The sequence below is a fragment of the Mesoplodon bidens genome, assembly GCF_964165515.1.
Source record: "Mesoplodon bidens genome assembly, chromosome: 12".
Lineage (NCBI taxonomy): Eukaryota > Metazoa > Chordata > Mammalia > Artiodactyla > Ziphiidae > Mesoplodon > Mesoplodon bidens.
In genome coordinates, this window is record NC_138168.1 from 45029371 (window position 1) to 45049595 (window position 20225).

At 39.8% G+C, this 20225-nt stretch overlaps 1 protein-coding gene and 1 pseudogene across 2 annotated transcripts in view; one reads left to right on the plus strand and one right to left on the minus strand.

The window, feature by feature from the left end:
- Positions 1-544: 544 nt before the first annotated feature.
- METTL24 (methyltransferase like 24) overlaps positions 545-20225 on the minus strand; it is a 105767-nt gene continuing 86086 nt past the window's right edge. Inside the window, exon 5 of the mRNA XM_081250800.1 lies at positions 545-2561. Within this exon, the coding sequence (XP_081106926.1) occupies positions 2247-2561 (315 nt within the window). The 3' untranslated portion in view covers positions 545-2246. The remainder of the gene's footprint in view (positions 2562-20225) is intronic.
- The window catches only part of LOC308626238 (small ribosomal subunit protein eS8-like), a 32228-nt pseudogene continuing 29564 nt past the window's right edge, over positions 17562-20225 (plus strand). The window contains exon 1 of the transcript in view: positions 17562-17714. The product of the transcript in view is annotated as a small ribosomal subunit protein eS8-like (transcript). The remainder of the gene's footprint in view (positions 17715-20225) is intronic.

Sequence of the window (20225 nt, forward strand, 5' to 3'; positions counted from 1 at the left end):
GGTGTGTTTGTGATTTATTTTGAGTTTGTCTTTATTTTTTTCTTAACAGTACTTCCATTCTTGCTTCAGATATATATAGTGTGATGAAGTTGATGTTCTGCACCACCAATCCGGAATAAATGGTAACCTGTCCTGTACAAAGGGGGCTTTCAGTAATGCCATTAATCTTCAATCCCATGAATTAAAAATCTTGGTATGAGTGTGAATACATCTAAAACCTAGTCACACTAGATACTTAGGATTAGTATACTTCATACCTTGGTGTATAAGAAGGGTTAAAAGTTTTAATGTATAAAAAGATCTGTGGGGCTTCCCTGGTGGCGCAGTGGTTGAGAGTCCGCCTGCCGATGCAGGGGACACGGGTTCGTGCCCCAGTCCGGGAAGATCCCACATGCCGCGGAGCGGCTGGGCCCGTGAGCCATGGCTGCTGAGCCTGCGCGTCCGGAGCCTGTGCTTCGCAACGGGAGAGACCACAACAATGAGAGGCCCACATACCGCAAAAAAAAAAAAAAAAAAAAAAAAAAAAAAAAAAAAAAAAAAAAAGATCTGTGTTTACTTTAGTATATAAAATTTTTATTGAAAAATGAAAGATAATCTGTGATATAATCCAAACAGGACTGAAGTTAACTTTGTTTTGGAGGCTACACCATGCAAACTAACAGTAAAAACCACTTTTGAGTTTGATAAACTTTTTGTACTTTTGAAAAACCTAGGGACATTGAAAGCAGCTAAACTGTTATTTCAAATAAAACTTATTCAAGCTGGTCCTCTCACTTCAATGACTTTTATTAGTGTACTATAAGTTTTAATATAAAAAAACCTCATTTATATTTTAAAAAATCATCACTACTAATTCAGAAAGTCTTATTCCCTTTTGAACCCAAGTTAGTAAGATGCTATAACTCTACTGTATTTTGGTTTCTCACCTGAGGAATGATATTTTCAAACCACTGCAAAAAGCAAAAAGCCAACCCAGGGAATGTGTGGGGTGGAAGGAGGTAAAACAATGGGGAGAAGGAATCTGGGTCTAGTAGTAATCAGTATTTTATGCTCTCCCAAAATTTCTTAAATGAACAGTGTATGTATTCCTGCTCTCTTGGGATATAAAAAATACCAGAAGATGTACTTAATTTATAATAAGGTAATAATTTGATTTATTTTTATACTATTTAATTAATTTATTTGAAATAGGATTTTTGAAAATCATTTGTAGGGGTAAATGTCTAATCCTGTAAATAGAAATGATAGAGATTGTTTGAACTATTGAGAACGTGCATTATCTGCTTAATTAAAAAATATATACAAAAAGGATTGGTATTACCAAAACACACTGTATCTGTCCCGGGAAAGAGAGAGACTCTGGCCCGCAGGCCACAGGCTTACAATGAATGCCAACTGGCAGCAAGAAAAAACTTAATCTTGGAGATAATATTAAAAAAAAAAAAAAGATTTGACACCATAGGCAAGTCGGAGGTTGAGAAATCAGGTTTGAAGACACCCAAGTTCTGCTTTGTGTTTAGTTTCATAGGAACAGAGGGGAGTTAAGGCTGAGCATGAAAAGAATCCTTAGTTGAATAACTTGATACTCTAGTCTTTTAAACTCAGTTACAGAATTTGGTGTGTTTAAGTTCCCAGAAACCAGAATCAGTGGTTCTTATAAAGTCACAACATGGCCTCAGCAAAAACTGAGGAGGAATAATTGAAATCTACAAGGCTGTAAAGAATGTTATTGACACGGTGAACAAGAAAATCCTAGGAAGAAATGAGTTAACATCAAATGAAAGGCCCTATTTTAAACAGCAGGCTACACATTTAAGGATCTCATCAACCCAAAAAAACAGAAACGTGATATAATTTCTTTTTCATGGTGGTAAATTCATGGATTACAGATACATAATTAATTTTAGGGAAAACTGAGATAAGTGTGGGATTATCTTCCAAGCTGAAATGAAGGAGGACAAGCATCCCCCACTCTGTCAGAGGCAGACAGGCAAAGAGCCTGGGTTTGGGCAGATGGAGGTTGACTACTGTGGCACTCCTGTGTCCATCCCCTCAACAAGTGTTAACTGTTCCCCTACCCTGTGCGAGATGCCAGGCTACATGTACTACAAAGGCAATAACACAATCCCGGCCTCAAGCAGGTCACAGGCTAGTGGGAGACTGGACAAGTAAACCAGAATAACTAGAATCATGGACATGATCCATGCTGCAAATATTTCCTTGAGTTCTTGATGAGCTCCTGCATCCTATTTCCATCTTGTATTCACCCAACTCAGAGTATAACAGCTACTCGCATTGAAAATATCTTTCTTCAGGAATAGCCGAGGTTTAGATAAATCTTTGTAACTGTGAAAAAGCCTGAAATCCTGTAGTTCTAACTCTTTAAGGAGGCTGTACCAGAACCGCACAACACTGCTGTCACTGCCACTGACCTCAAACCCGGGCCAGTGGAGATGGATCTCAAAGATGAGCTGTCCAATTTGTTCAAGGACATCTTCCAGAATAAGATTTTCCAAAACTTTCCATTCTGCGCTTTCCAGATCTGCTTTGAGAACATCAATCTGTAACAAAATGATGAAATGAGATTAGCAGAGTCAATAAACATTGTTAAAAATACCACTGATATCAGAAGCATCACTGTGTAGCTACCTCCCAAGAAAGCAGAATTTTTCAAATTTTAGAGTTAGAAGTCTTTTTCAAATGGTCACGTATGACATGAATTTCTAACCTCACACCACACCAAATGTTAATATACAAATAATGAAATACCGATCAGAAATCATGATGGACCTTCTTACTCTCTGCCCAGTGGGAATGGATGTCCAAGAAGGAGATGCTGGAGCATGTATATCACAAAGCACCATGTCCACAGCCTCTCCCCAGCAACCTATATGCTGCTCAGAGGAACCCAGCCATGTCCTGGCAGAATGGTGGCCTGCAGGGAGGGACTGACAAATGGCCACTGCCTACAGGAACCATCTCAAAAAACCTTACCCCCCACCAACTTCATCAGGATTGGAAGCCAGGGAAAGAGTTCTCAGGTATCTGAATTCTGGACTTGAAAAAGAAAATTATTAACATTATTCCATGATTTCTTTAAAAAGTATATACCAGTACAGTGTTCTAAAAAAATTTCTAATAAAACCATTCTCTGTTCATTTAATGAATACACATTCACATTCCAGGTGAAATGGAACATAGGAAGAAGAGTAGGATGGGAGAGATTTTGCAATTAATCAAGCTATGAGAAGCAGCTCCTTTCTGCTGACTTTGCACAAAATCCGTTAGACTAGCAGAATACCAAATACTTCCAGAAAGCAATGAAAGCTAATTACTTTGCTCCTGGCACTATGCTAAGTGCTTCACCTCGCAATATTCATTTACTCCTCTCAACCATTCTACAAGGGTGTATCCCTATTTAAAGCTGAGAAAACCAGACTCATTAATCCATCCTCAGTCACATAGCTTGAGAGACAGTGGTGAACTCTGAACTGAGTCTGTCTACATGGCCCATGTTCCTAACCACGACATGATGTTGAATTCCCATAAACCACAAGAGGAAAAATGGTAACTCAGAGCTCCTAAAAGGCTTTGGTTTGGAAAATAAGGTGCTATTGGAGAGGGAGTAAGGGTCAGTGAGTACAAGTACTGTTATCAGCATCGCCATTTTACACTGGAAAGCAAAGCACCTTCCAGCTTAAAGAATCACTTTCCACATATATTATCTCAGCAAAACGGCCCTATAGGTAAGCAAGGATTTGGTAAAAATGACTTTTCTGCTGCCAAGAAATGGAGGGGGAAGTTAAAGGGGATAATTTGACCACACAGAGGAAGGCTGGCACATTCAGACACAAACAGGAATAATTAACATGCAGGGAATCACTGCAATAGAGCAAAGCCTATAGTTCCAAGAGGTAACAGCAAAACCCTAAACAGCTCTTCAGGAAGCTGCTAACTGAAGTCACCAAAATCCTACCCACGAAAGTGAAGTATCTTGGACTTTTCAGAAGGATGAATAAGAACCAAGGCCAATCCTGCCCCAGCCTCTCCTTTCTCTCAGTGCATGTCTATTTGACAAGCTTCTCATTTGCAGCTGAGACATGAGGCTCTCAGTGAATGGTAAAATTCCTTGTGTCATTTCAGAGTTGACTGGAGGAGAGGCATAGAATTCAGATATAATTGATCCAAGAAAATGGTCTTTGCCCGGCATACTGAGACCCTGCAGGAGAGGCTTTCACTCACTTGCCTTGGATAGTACCTCCTGGTCCACCAGGGAAAGAGTGATAGTAACAACCCCAAGAATATCAGGAGGCCTTAGAAAAGGCTAGATATCCATAAACCAGCTTTTTTATTGTTGTTGTTGTTCAATGGTTCCAAAATCAAAGGGAAAAGTTGCAAGAAACAAAAGCAACTTTCTTTTCTAAAAGGAAGCGAGCAAAGGCAGGTTCCATGTGAACATATACAAGGCTGAGATAATTCTCGTGAATTGCACACAATAGAGTTAATTCACTCTTTTTTTTTATCTCTGCTGCCCTGGCTCATCCTTGGCTTTGTTTAATCTTCAGAGTTTTAAGCAGAATATTCCTGAATTAGGGTAATTAGGCTGCCAAAAGAAATACTAAATCAAAACTTCACAGAATTTTTTAACTTATACAGAAAATATCCAAAACTCAAAATCAACATTTGTTGTGTCAGTTCACATAGTCAAGAATATCTTAGGTTTCTTACAGGTTTATTTTTTACCATGGCTTTCTGCGAGTTTGGATATATTGAATGTGATCAATAAATCAAAGTCTTAGAAGAGCAGAGTAAACTTTAAAATTTCAGCCTAAAATTGGCCTAAAAATTATATTGGTGAAGTGTAGAGGAATATACTTAACATATTTTTTCAATCATATTTTTACAATAAGCTATCAATCAGAAGTTATGAGCAACTGGACTAGAGCCCACGAGCCACTACTGAGCCCGCGTGCCACAACTGAGCCCACGTGCCACAACTAATGAAGCCCACGGACCTAGAGCCTGTGCTCCCCAACAAGAGAAGCCAGTGCAGTAAGAAGCCCGCACCCTGCAACGAAGAGTAGTCCCCGCTCGCCGCAACTAGAGAAAGCCCGCAGGCAGCAACGAAGACCCAACACAGCCAAAAATAAATAAATAAATAAATAAATTTATAAAAAAGAAGTTATGCGCAACTGGAAAAAAACAAATTATTAGGCTAAGTCATAGCAAATCCATGCTTTCTTTAGAAATGCAGTTTTCATTTACAAAATGCTATTCCAACTAAAGAGCAAAAAGTATTTCAAACATGACCACACTCCCCCACCCCCTTTTGAATCCAGTGACTGAAAATTCTCCACTTCAATCAGAATTATAAAGGTTGATCTAAATCATGCAGCCCAGGGGTAGTACAGCACTGAGGAAGACATCGCTCTTTCCTATTTTCCAGCCTTAGCGTACAGACAGCCAAATGCGGTGAATAAAACACGGTTTTCTCTTCCAGTGTGCTTTTTCTATTTCTTGCATTTCAGAATGTTCTATTACCACAGCTATTTTGCAAGTATAATTTCTATTATTACTGTGTAATGCACCCAATATTATTGTTATTATAAGGTGCTAAACATCTCTGAATAAGGTATGCCACTCTTAAGATTCTAATATCAGCTTTCAACAATTATGGCACTAAAAATCATGCAAATTATTATATCGGAATAATCAAGTGCCAATCCTAATACAGTTAGGTTAAATCAGGTTTCTTGAGAAAAACAACTGAATGTTAGCTCTCTGTAAACTCTGGAATAACTTAGGACATATTCTCAAAGGAAGTAGAGGAAGCAACCTATTTGGTATAAATTCAGAGGCATTAAAGTAGTCCTCCCATCAAAGTTATCTCCTTTTCCTTGTGCCTGAAATATATAATAAATCACCTTTTATAGAACTTTTTGAGGAAATGAGAATTTTAATTTTAACTGGATTAAGATGTGAGGCCATCTGGCAGCTTCCTCTTCAGGGGCACAGTTTATCCTGTGTTCATCCACCCAGAAATGCAGAGATGAGAGGAAAGGAGGGTAAGGTGCACTGGCATGGGTATTAGGGATTTTTTTTTCTTGGTTTTTTTTTTTTTTTTTTTTTGCAGTACACGGGCCTCTCACTGCTGTGGCCTCTCCCGTTGCGGAGCATAGGCTCCGGATGCGCAGGCTCAGCGGCCATGGCGCACGGACCCAGCCACTCCGCGGCATGTGGGATCTTCCCAGACCGGGGCATGAACCCGTGTCCCCTGCATCGGCAGGCGGACTCTCAACCACTGTGCCACCAGGGAAGCCCATGGGTATTAGTTTACTAGGACTGCTGTAACAAAGTACCACAGATTGTGTGGCTTCAAAAATAGAAATGTGTTGTCTCATTTCTGGAGGCTAGATGTCCAAAATCAAGGTGTCCAACACTGTTGGTTCCTCTGAGAGCTATGAAGGATACTCTGTTTCATGCCTCTCTCCTAGCTCCTGGCGGTCTGCTGGCAATCTTTAGCATTCCGTGGTTTCTTCATCTCTCTGATCTATGTCTTCATCTTTATACAATGTTATTCCTGTGTATGTGTCCAAATTTCCCTTCTTTATAAGAACACCAATCGTATTGGATTAGGGACCCACCCTCCATCATTATGACCTCAGTTAAACTAATTACATCTGGCTTGACTCTGACTCTATTTCCAGTTATGATCACATTCTGAGGAACCAGGGGTTGTGACTTCAACATACGTATTTTGGGAGGACACAACAGTGTTTGAAGTAACTACTGCTATAGAGCTTTGGCAAGTATGTGTCAGCAGCCAGTTTTCTGGGGCCAGTGCCTACGGAAAGTATCCTGTACCAGAGATCCAAGGGCAAGCAACTATCTGAGGGAATTATGGATGTTGTCCTGCTGGTCCCTACATCAGCCAACACTGACAGCTCCAATCTTTTTTTTTTTTTTTTTTTTTTTGCGGTACGCGGGCCTCTCACTGTTGTGGCCTCTCCCATTAGCAGAGCACAGGCTCCGGACGCGTAGGCTCAGCGGCCATGGCTCATGGGCCTAGCCGCTCCACGGCATGTGGGATCTTCCCAGACTGGGGCACGAACCCGCATCCCCTGCATCGGCAGGCGGACTCTCAACCACTGCGCCACCAGGGAAGCCCTGACAGCTCCAATCTTGCTAAGTGTCAAACCCAAGGCAGATCAACAAGCCTCCAAAGCCAATTAAAACCATCATCATGAAACCCCTTTGCTTCATTCCCTGGGTCTTTCTTGGCCACACAACCAGGCCCAGCAGGTGTGGCTCCTGTTTGGCACCCTCCTGTTCCCTAGCCCATCCCTCTCCCTCCTCTGGAACTCCTTCAGGCAGTCAGTGTCCTCATGCCTACAGCTCCCCACCTGAGCCTTTTTCCCTTCGAGGGGGTTCTCCAGCAGGACAGGAAGATTTTGTTACATGCCTGCTATCTTTCAAGAGGGCAAAAGTGGAAGCTGCAACACCAGCATCATTTCTGCTGCATTCTATTGGCCAAAGCAAACCATGAGGCTAGCCCAGATTCAAGGGGAGATGAAATAGATGCCCCTCTTGAGGGGAGGAGTGGCATACACAGAAATGAGGAGATAGTCATTGTTCACAGCCATGTCTGCAGATAATTGACCCCAATGATTGAAAACAATATTATTTTATATACAAATCCATGAATGAACTACAGTATTACCATAGACATGAGCATTAAATGAACACAAGCAACACTCCAGGAAAAATGAATAATAAAGCCTTTATTCATCAGAATATTATTAAAGAACGGACATTAGGGAATTCCCTGGCAGTCCGGTGGTTAGGACTCCGTGCTTTCACTGCCGAGGGCCTGGGTTCAATCCCTGGTTGGGGAACTAAGATCTCACAAGCCTCGTGGTGCAGCCAAAAAAAAAAAAGAAGGGACATTAATTAAAACATGGTATTTTCTGTTAGATCTGGCTTTCCTTGGAAGTTGACTGAGAATCTGGGATATCCAATGGATTAAAGATGACTAATAAAGAAACATCTGAAAAGAACAAGTAAATATGTATAAGTCCTAGATATATTAGTCTACTGTGCTCCTATAACAAAATACCAGAGACTGAGTGACTTAACAACAGAAGTTTGTTTTCTCACAGTTCTGGAGGCTGGAAGTCCAATATCAAAGTGTCAATAGGTTTGGTTTCTCCTAAGGTCTCTCTTCATGGCTTGCTGAAGGCTGCTTCCTCACTGTGCTCACATGGCCTTTCCTCTGTATGAGCACTCCTGGTAGTCCTTCCTCTTCTTATAAGGACACCAGTCCTATTGGATCAGGGCCCATTCTTACAACTTCATTTAACCTTAATTACCTCCTTAAAGGCTCTATGACCAAACACAATCATATAGAGGGTAAGTGCTTCAATTTGTGAATTTGGGGGGGGGGGACACAATTCAGTCCATAACAGATATAAAACAGGTATTTTTGCTGTACTTTATTTAGAGGCAACCAGTATCTCTGCACAAAGAGTTTTAAAATACATCCCTGTTACTGCTATGGCAGCCCGATTGCTGGAGAGGGCCAGCAGTTCTTCCTGCATAGCTAATGGCTACTCCAGTTCTGGGTAGTAAAAATGTGAGCCATCTAATTAATTGAAGGTGAGTCATAGACACTGTGACAGATTTTATTTGCCAAAGATGGTCTCACCATTAACTCCCATCTCACATGCTCTTCTACAATATGGCCTTGACCCTCCTCCCATCAAGAGATGAAGTTGATCTCCCCTCCCCAGGGATAGCTTCTTGGGGGTGCAACCTACACAGTCACACCAGGCCCTGCACTTAAAAGGGCTCAACACTTGGTTTAATGCTCTGTTGTCACTGACTTGAATTTCTTAATATGTTTTGAACAAAAGACCCTACACTTTCACTTTGTACTCAGCCCCACAAATTCTGTATCCTGTCCTGTTATATCCTCCCCCTGAATCTTGATGGGCTTGTGACTAGGGACTACTAAACTCTGGTAGAAGTCACTCTAGGTGACATTCAAGCACAGGCCATAAAGGTGATGCAGCTTCTCCTTTGTTCACTGGTACTCTCTCTTGAAAACTTTAGCCACCATGCAAGGTGTCCAAATGCCCTGAGGCCACCATGCTATGAGTCCAAACTAGCCCTTGCAGAGAGACCATACGAAGAGACTCAATCAATATGAAGAGGGTGATGCCTGACTGACCCCAGTTGCTCCAGCCAGCATCTGACTGCAACCCGATAAGAGATCCTGAGCCAGAACTGCCCAGAAAAGCCCTTCCCAAACACTGACCCCCAGAAACTGGGAGAGATAATAAAATGATCAATTTCTGTTGTTTTAAGAAACTTAAGTTTTGAGGGTGACTCATTATGTGACAGGAAATAACTAGGACAGAGACCAAGTGCTGTTTATGCAAGTCTTCTTTTGAAACATTACAAGTTACTTGTATAGTGTCAAATACTGTATTTTCCAAAGCTGTGACTTCTAGAAATTAATATATTTTTAACCAAAGATATTTTCTTATTAAAAAACCAGTACATAGTCATTATTTAAAAATTAAAGCTACAGATAAGCAAAAAGAAAAAGAATTAAAATACACATCATCTAGAGTATAAAAACAATTAACTTGAACACCTGGTATATTTCTTGTTAAACATTTTTCTTTGCCTTAAACACACACACCCCCCACACACAGATTACAGCCTACATGGGCATAATTCAAATACACATGTTGTTTATAAAATTCGAATTATACTGTTTTAAAATTTGCTTTTTAATGTAACAGGCCATGAATATTTTTCCAGGCCAATAAATTTTCATCTAAAACGTTCTCTCAAATAGCATCCTTGGGAGCTTTCTTAAGAATGTGATGGAGGTGAGTAAGGCCCCTGCAGGAGCGAGGGAGATGTGGAGGAAGCCCCAGGCCTTTTGCCTCGATTCAACAGAAGCAGCTCCCCTTTTCCCTCTTTTATATGCTTGGAGTCCCTTGTAAATTTTTGCTTAAGAAAGAGCTTTCCTGCCTAAGAAAAAAAGAATTTGGAAGCCTCCATCTATAACTTGTTTTTTTAACAATTTTTATATTGGTTTAATTAACTTAACCAAATCCTCGTTCTGATGGTCATTTAGGTTCTTTCCAACTGGATGATGTTACAAACTGACGTGTTCAACCAACTTGCAGCTAAATATTTAAGTGTGTTTGATTCCTTCCTTAGAAGAAGAACACTCCCAGAAGTAGAGTAGCAGGTTCAAAGCATAGGCACAGTTTACACCTTTTAATAATTTTACTAACCAGTAGTAACCCCTTCCTGTCCCTGCTCTTGAGAAACTGAGGACAAACCAGGTTGCCCTAAGGTGGGAAGCACGGGCAGGCAGACCACAAAAGGCTCCTCCACTGTTATCAGCCCAGTCTACACTCACGTGTTTTCTTACCCTGAAGCCACATGACACCCTGGAGCATTCCTAAACAGACCTATACTTTTATGTCCCAGTGATTCTCTACATAAAACAAAAACCATTTAAAGAAAGAGAAAACAAGACAAATCAATTTTAACTAAGTACATGTTAAACTGTTTTTATATAACTTTTTATTTAAAACATTTTAATTAAAAATGCTTTATCTATTGTTCTATATTATATCTTTAAAAGAAGATAGATTATTTTTTCCACCCAGAAAATGTGTATTAAAGCTTCAAACTGGCTATTACCATCCCTCATAAAGCTAATTAATCATTATATTAGTCAAAATCCCTGGCTAAGAGCCAAAACTACATAACACCAATAAAATGTCAATATTAACCATACAGCTTATCAATCGACTAACACAGAACAAGGGACTTCCCATTCATACCTGAATTGACCTGCAAACACAGCTGCTTGCCTCACTATGGGCAGTCTGGTTTTGAGGCCAGAATCAGATACTATGTATATGGCATTTACAGATATATCTCACATTTTGTAAAAGATAGATTCCTGAAAAAGAGTGTGGAAATTAATTTTTGTAATTAGGCTCTATTTTTAAACTTATTATTTATTTGACCACTCATTGAGTTATTTATAAACATTTTAAAATTAATTTCTCAGCAATTACCACCCCAACAATACATGATGCATTATTCTCCATATTCACCGTGGTTTAGGTCAATATTCAATCATAATTTTAAAATTATTTTATCAATACAACTTCTTCCTGGCTTTTAGTTTAATTATGAAAAGTTGTTATTTAATGATTGAAGCAAGGTAAATCCAGGCTTTTATATACTGTCTGCTTAAAGCAAGATACATCTGCACCTACAAAATTAAAAGCTGAACACATTAGAAAGAGGATCTTGTTTTTGTAGAAAAATACAAGAAATTTATCTTAAATGAACAAGAGGATTAAAAGTCTCCTTAAAAGCCTTAAACTTTAAACACACTAAATCAGGCCCAATTATCATGGTTGGCTGGCAGAAATGTAACATTACAGGATTTTTGCTACCACTACAGAAAGGGGGAGATAAGACTTGCCCTGCATAGTATGGGAAATATGAAGGGTCACTCTAAGCTAATGTAGGAGCAATTCTGAACTAATAATAAAAGAAAATGATTTGTATGTAGTAATCGGCTCACAGAAGTGACCTCTGCAAGGAGCAACACTCTGTAAATGAATTTTAAAGGAATTAAGGGGAACATTTACAAACACTTTTTTTTGCCAAATCTCTAGCCTATTCCAAAGGAGTTAACCTGAAGCTGCCGGGCAAGAACATTCTGGGCTGGGTGAGGTCATATAACATGTAACCCCAGAAACCTAGGTCAGAGACAGGAAATGGGTGAGCTGGTGACAAGTCAAGAAGTCAGCAGGACTACTGGTGACATGCAACAGCAAGGAACCAAGCAGTGCAAATTCAGACAGGATTGAGGTGGCAGCAAGGGACCTGGCCCAGGGCAGAGCCAGGCAGCACCAAGGACAGCACCAGGCAACTGCTTTAATTTCCATCAGCACAAGAAGTTCTTTTGGACAGTGCTGCTCGGAGTATCACGTGCATCAGAATCAGCTGGAGGGCTTGGGAACACACAGGTTCTGATTCAGTGGATCTGGAGTGGGGCCTGAGTATTTACATTTTTACCAGGAGCCCAGCTGATGGTGATGTTACTGGTCCAAGGATGACACTTTGAGAACCACTGGACCACACATCAGACTTGGTCGATGACACTGGGTGAGCTTTTCATGGTGTGTTTGCAAAGAACTTGGCCTCAGCACAGGCTGGATTCTCCCCTTCTCATAAGCAGATGCAGAAAGTATCTACTCACTGGTAGGGACTTCCTTGGTGGTCCAGTGGTAAAAAATCCATCTTCCAGTGCAGGAGACATGGGTTCAATCCCTGGTTGGGGAACTAAGATCCCACATGCCGTGGGGCAACTAAGCCCACATGCCACAACTACTGAGCTTGTGCGCCTCAACAAGTGAGTCCACATGCCGCAAACTACAGAGCCCATGCACTCTGGACCCTGCACACCACAACGACAGAGCACACACGCCCTGGAGCCCGCATGCCACAACTAGAGAGAAGCCAGCACACGACAATGAAGAGCCCACGCCACAACGAAAGATCCCACATGCCTCAAGGAAGACCCTGAGTGCTGCAACTAAGACCCGATGCAGCCAAAAAGAGAAAAAAGAAAAAAAGGGAGAGAGAAAGAAAGTATCTACACACTGGTCATCTTTGGCTTGGGAAGGTATATGGTGGGTTTCCAACACCAGATGTTTTCTTAACTAGGATACAGTTAGGTCAGGGTTTCCTAAACACATCACCAAGGTGTTGATAAGGCTTGTACTCCTTGACTGTGTACAGAAAAATGTGTGTTTATTTCCATGAGCACTTTTCTAAGAAAATTCTAGTCCCTGGGACCTTGGCTCTGGGGCCAATTGCCTTATCACATGGGTCTAGGGCAGGTTGTTTAGCCTCTCCTACCACAGGGTTTTCTTGAGGTTAAAGGAGAAATGCACAGCACCTAACAGAGAGTATGTGCTCTGCTTGTGGTAGCTGTTATTATTTTCACGAATTCTCAGTGTGGTCTATAACCCCTTCATTAGCCCTGCCTCAGTTAAGATTATCTTGTTTAAGCTAATATTAAAATGTGCCTTCTCTGCACCATAGCAGCTATGCTGGGGGAGATGACTCAGGGCAAGAATTAAAATTTGGTACAGGAAATACACAGAGGTATTTCAAACATGATAGTAAAAAACCACCTCTATATAGCACATTGGCAGGTGAAGTTGAAAACAGCGTCTTCAATGGCATTTCCATCTGACAAGAGACAGAAGAGGTATAATCCCTATGCCCTAGACTGGACTATAAGCTCCATGAAGGCATTAACTTATTTATTTTTGAATCCACAGCTTCTAGCCCACTGCCAGGGACAATCAAAAATAGTTGATAGGTAGATGGATGAATGGACAAGTGAACAGACGGACAGGTGGATGGATAGGAGAATGGAGAGATGGTTAAATGGACCTCCCAGGATCCAGGTTCTGGAAGATTAGAGCCAGTAATGATACGTGAATATCTGGGTCACTTCCTCATTTTCTAGACAAGGAAAACTGAGGCCTAAGAGGCTAAATGATTTGTCCAAGGTCACAAATTAATCAATCAGTGGCAGATATTCTACATCTCAAACATCACTCTCTGCTCTGAGTCTTAAATACACATACACATACATACACACACATCCATTAACATTTATCACGCATGAATACAGCTTTGAGACGAGTTTACAACGCTAAGCTTTATTTTCCTTGAGACTTAAGGACTAGCAAAGTGTTTTATTTCATGACTGCTACAATATTTGAGAAAGAAGCATGATTCCTTTCTTCTCTCAATATCCCTCTCTGCCAAGAATCACTTTGCACCAGAAGTGCCCAGAAAAGCACAATCTGGCATTTTCTAAATTTACTTCTGATCAATACCAGCTCACCACCAAGAACATTAATACAAATTCGGATCCTATAAAATGCTTTTCTCTCACTAGAGAAAAATAGCAACATATACTATTGTTTAGTTTAAAGGGAAATGTAGCATGGCAGAGGTATCACTTGCACACATATCCATTCCTTCTTTCTCAATAACAAAACCCTGATTTCTAGCTGATCACATTGCTGCCCAGATAAAAGACTATATTTCCTAGTCTCTCTTATGGCTGTGTGGCCACGTGGCTAAAACCTGACCAATGATATAAAAGTAAAATTGTCATGTGGGATTTCCAGTAAGTTCCCTTAAAGGAAAAGGCTGTACTTAGTGCTTCCTCCATCCCTTTGCCTGGAGTGAGAATGTGATGGCTGGAGCTGCAGCAGCAATACTGGACCACGAGGAGAAAGATTACACCCTAAGAAGAAAGACGAGCTGGATGAAGCTCAGATCCCTGATGACTATGGAGTCTCTATACAAGACTTGTACTACATACCTCTAGACTTCTCTTATATGAGAGGAAGAAAGGAAGAAAGGAAGAAAGGGAGAAAATTTTCCTACTGTTTAAGCCACTATAATTTTTTTTCACATGTAAGTCAACCTAATTTTTCAACCTAAATACATTCAACATATTCTAGTATTCTTAGCTGCTAATAAAGAGTGGTGTCCCTGTTGAAAAATTTATTTCAAATTGAAATCTTCTGTGAAGAAGTAGTTAGTGGCAGTGAAACAGACCAGGAATCCATGCCTGCTGGAAATTAACTTATTCAGCACTTCCTGAATTGGTAAGCAACTTTCTAATTCTGGAATTACTACTCTTCCTCTAGATTCCCTACATATTTCCTTCTGGCCTCCTCCTCCTTTGCTCCAAAACCATAGCAATTCCTCTCCTTCCAGAATTCTCATGATCACCACATTGCACTCTCCCTTCCTCTCTTAATGCAGAAATTTACAATGCATTAACAAAATGGATCTGCAAAATCACACCTGGTCAGTTCTTTTAGCCTGAAAAATCTAGGTTTGAGGCATCTTGTTAATGTAGTACTATTCTTGATCTGTTCTATACATTTGAAATTCTAGTATATGCTTAAGAAGCCAGATACTGACTTATCATCTTGACCATTCAATGAAATCTACACATTTGTATCTTTTTATTGAAAGCACAGATGCTTTCTCTTGAAGAATCAAAGCAAAATTCAGTCAGTCCTCAACTGGAGCAAGAAAATAAAGATATCTTTAGTCTTATAATGCTCTCATAATAACATTCACTTTAGGCAATTTTAAGTTGAATGTGTCAAGTCTTTCACCTGCAAAACAAATGTAACTTATAATTGGGATATATCCAGGTTTTGTGAAGCTTGAAGCTTATTTAATTTGAGGACCCTTTTTAAGAAAAAGAATACAAAATTACAAATACAGAATTAGGTAAAATCACTTCTGCTTATAATCAAGACATATGTACAAGTCCCAACTCAAGAGAAAAGAGGATTAAATGATAGCAAACTATAAACAGATGTATGGCTAAAAGCCAGAAAATAAGGGAAAAAATAAAAAGAGTTTTTTAAAAACCTACAAGAAAAAAATTCAAGCAGTACCAGTTTTGAACCTCCTGTTAAATTTATGTAGCAATTGCAATGAGGGGAGAAAAACTTTATACACAGAAATATCAGTGCCAACTATCACATTTGGAAATTATCAATAAAATACCCAAAGAAATCTGCTAGATATTCAGATACAGATTGTATCTAAAGCCTCATCTTAGGGAAAATGTTAAGACAATGATGTAAAAATAACCACTCATTGGTTCTCACTGGATATTACTTACACGTCCCTAACATTTGCTCTAGATGCGCCATCCCTCAGAACATACCTTTTTATCTTATACCTACTGATAATAAAAAAAATTAATAGCCTACTTTAATCAAGCACTTGCTATATGCCCACTCAAGCAGCATGCTAAGCACTTTTCATTCAACGCCCCCAATTCATCTCCCAACAAACAAATGAGGTAAGTGTTTAATTATCTTCATGCTACAGATGGGCAAACTGAGGCCTAGGTAGGTCACACAACTTGTAAGAGGTGAAGCCAAAGCCAAACCCAAGCAGTTTCCATAGAAACCTGAGATTCAGAAAAGTTAATCAACCAACCCAGGTCACACAGCTATTAAGTGGTAGAATCAGGAATCTAACTGGGTCTGACATCAAAACAGGCGTTCTTAACACCATATTTTTATATCCTCAGAATATTAAGGAAACCAAGCACAAAATATGATATTGTGGAGGGTTTCTGGATTTACAGTTCCCTTTGCAAAAATGACAGATAGGTGGAAAGCAAATATGGAGTGTTTATTAACCTAATACATCTTTGTTGAGCTCCTAGCATGTGCATGGCCCCCTTGCTGCCATTCTTGGGGGTAAAAGGTAGCAATTAGGCCTGGCTTTAGACAAAACACCTGCATTTTAGCAGTTGTATCAATAGCTTATTTTATCATTGGAACTAGTGCCCTCTCCCCTTTGTTCCATGTACTTTTTCTAGAATAATAACATTGTCACTATATTCATTTCATAACTTTTGTATGACCAAAAGGCATAACTTGGGGCTGAGACATTTTCTTTACCAAGTCATGTTTTATAAAGTTCCATACAAATTAATATAAATACATAATAATAAGAAAACCACCATTTGCATCTGTGGAGGCTGGAACAACAGACACAAGACTCATGTCCCTTAGCTAAAGAGGGGTTTCCTCCCGCTAACTCATCCCCTCCACACCAAAAATGGATTATGTATTCCCTTTAATTCTTAATTTCAGATTCAGGTCCAACCAGAAAGGGCCAGGTCTATAGCCAACACCATGTCACGTGTTAAACTGTCCAAAATAAAAATTATTTGAACCCTAGCATACCAAGAAACAAATATATGACATTCCAGCCATCTCAGGCCTCTCCATTCCCTAAAGGGCAATAATTTGGGATGCTGTTTGTTTGTTTCTGTTTATAAGACATGAATTTGTTAAAAATTGGGAAAGTACAAAAAGATATAGAGAAGAAGGAAAAAACTGTTCAAAATCCCAGTCCCAAGTGGAAATAACTATTAACATTTTGGTTATATTTCTTGCAGTATTTTATCTACCTTAGAAAATAATTGAGATCAGACAGCACATATAATTCTGAAATCTCTAATGGGGAGTTTTTGCTTTGCTTGTTTTTTCACTTTAAAAGGTCATCTGCTTAATACTCATGTACAGAGCCCTTTTTTACAGGCAAAAAGCATTTCAACAGCTTGACTGGAACATTCTAGAGACATGTGAAAACAGCCCAAGCTTTTCTTGGACGTAATTCAGTAGGCTGTCCTGGGACTTTTGCTCCATAGAAGTGAAGACGCGCCCTCACAATTTACCCTCCATAGAGTTACGTGACAAGATGAGAACTGAGCTTCCTGAAAAATAAGAATTGTCATTGTATTTTCATGCTAATATGAATTTAGTGAGAAATTTGTATTTTTTCATGTTTTACAACATCTACTGATTTACACCTGGCACTCTCTGAATTACACAAGCAGGAAAGATTGCAAATTCAAAAGAAAGGAAGCACATATGGAGAAGTGGAGGAGTCATTTAAACATTTATCAAGATAAAAGTGTGCAAGAGCCTCATTCGTTTGACAAGGAAGAGGTGAAAGAAGAGGATGTGAAGGAGGAGGAGGGGGGAGAGGAGACTCAGCTTCATCCTCCAACTGCCCTGTGCCTTGTAGAGGACTTCTGGTTGAGATTTCCCCTTTCTAACAGCCCTAAAACCTTTCTTATTCCTCAGTCTCACAGCAAGTAGAATGGCTGCCCAACAGTTAAGGTGAAAAGGTGCCTTTACTACTTTGTTTGCTATGAATTGACATGTGGGACATTTGGCAGATGATCATCTGAAAATCACCCAAATCTATACACTTCTAACTGAATCAAAGAGATCAATACATATAATAGATTTTTTTAAGCCTGTGTGTTGGCCCAGAACAGAGAGAGTGGAGGTAATCATGAAAGTTTTATGGGTTGTCGTGTCAGCCAGGGACTTCATCATCTTGCTTGATTTCAGTGGTAGCTGTTTTTATAATTTTTAAATTGAGGTTCCCAGGATTCTCTCCCCTCTTATTCATCTTCCTTTATTTTTTAAAAGAATTGCTGATGCCTGGGAGGTTTCAGCCATGAGGCAATGCAGTTTTTTTGTTTTTGTTTTTTTTACATCTTTATTGAGTATAATTGCTTTACAATGGTGTGTTAGTTTCTGCTTTATAACAAAGTGAATCAGTTATACATATACATATATCCCCATATCTCTTCCCTCTTGCGTCTCCCTCCCTCCCACCCTCCCTATCCCACCCCTCTAGGTGGTCACAAACCACTGAGCTGATCTCCCTGTGCTATGCGGCTGCTTCCCACTAGCTATCTATTTTACATTTGGTGTGACAAAGTGAGAGAGTGGCATGGCAATGCAGTTTTATTGGAGCTAGAGGAGTTTTCCAAATGGCATCTTTTCAACAGAAACAAAAGGAAGGATGTCGTTTCCCTAACGTGCATACACAACTTGTGGAGCTTGGTGGCCAGTCCGCTGTTAACCTGTCACCACGAACACCTTCCCTAAAATGGATGTTCTATATTTCAGGGAGTGGGTGGTTTCAGGCAGACATATTTCAGGCACCAAGGTTAGCTCTGAATCATGTTAAGTAGAATGACAGCCTACTGGCTACTTCCCTGAATAATGTAGTAATAACACATAAACTTCTTGGAAAGCCAAAACTCTTACAAGACATTTTACTTAGCAAGTTTAAATTCTTTCAGCTACTAGTGATCCTCATACCAGTGTTTTCCATAAATGTCTAAATGGAGATAAATGTGTTCTAATTGTCTTGTTTCTTATGAGAGGAGGAAAAGCAGTACCATCTTGGTTCTTCTGAAGTGAGTTGCCAAATTTAGTTGAGTTCCTTACTAACTGGATGTTTAACTAAAGAATTCATGCCAAAAACAGCTTCTTATTGTCTTTAATTAAGAGCATACATCTTTAATTTGTTGTTTCAAAAAACTGAGCGTGGTAAACTGCATCAGATGTGAGCTTACTGATCTATGTGCTAGAAACTGTCAACCAGATACACATTTGAAATTGAAAAAAAAATTAACAGGGAAGGATTAAAAAGAGTCCATAGTTTATTATAAAAAGTCTATATAGGGCTTCCCTGGTGGCGCAGTGGTTGAGAATCTGCCTGCTAATGCAGGGGACACAGGTTTGAGCCCTGGTCTGGGAGGATCCCACATGCCGTGGAGCAACTAGGCCCGTGAGCCACAGCTACTGAGCCTGCGCACCTGGAGCCTGTGCTCCGCAACGAGAGAGGCCGTGATAGTGAGAGGCCCGCGCACCGCGATGAAGAGTGGCCCCCGCTCGCCACAACTAGAGAAAGCCCTCGCACAGAAATGAAGACCCAACACAGCAAAAATAAATAAATTGATTAATAACTCCTACCCCCAACAACTTCTTTAAAAAAAAAAAAAAGTCTATATAGCCTATATATTTTTTGAAGTCAGTTCTCAGTTATCTATGGGGTAATTTCAAAACCCACATTCAAAAAGCAGTTAGATATGTACACTTCATAGCTAAATATCAAATGTTTATTTTTAGTTATATACAATTTGGATCCCTGGAGGAAAATAATAAATTGTTGATAGTGCACAACCAGCTTTCATTATTTGTGGGCAATGTGACTTATTTCTATTTTCTTCATAGACAAAAACCCAGTTCAAATTTGTTTTTATAGCAAGCCCCAGAGCAACTTTAAATGTTTTAGTAATGAATATTTCTTTCAAAATGAATTCTTAAATAGAGTTTTAAAATGTTTCATGCTGTAGCTTTAATTTTTATTTATTTATTTATTTTTTTAAACATCTTTATTGGAGTATAATTGCTTTACAATGGTGTGTTAGTTTCTGCTTTATAACAAAGTGAATCAGTTATACATATACATATGTCCCCGTATCTCTTCCCTCTTGCGTCTCCCTCCCTCCCACCCTCCCTATCCCACCCCTCTAGGTGGTCACAAACCACTGAGCTAATCTCCCTGTGCTATGCGGCTGCTTCCCACTAGCTATCTATTTTACGTCTGGTAGTGTATATATGTCAGTGCCACTCTCTCACATTGTCACAGCTTACCCTTCACCCTCCCCATCCTCAAGTCCATTCTCTAGTAGGTCTGTGTCTTTATTCCTGTCTTACCCCTAGGTT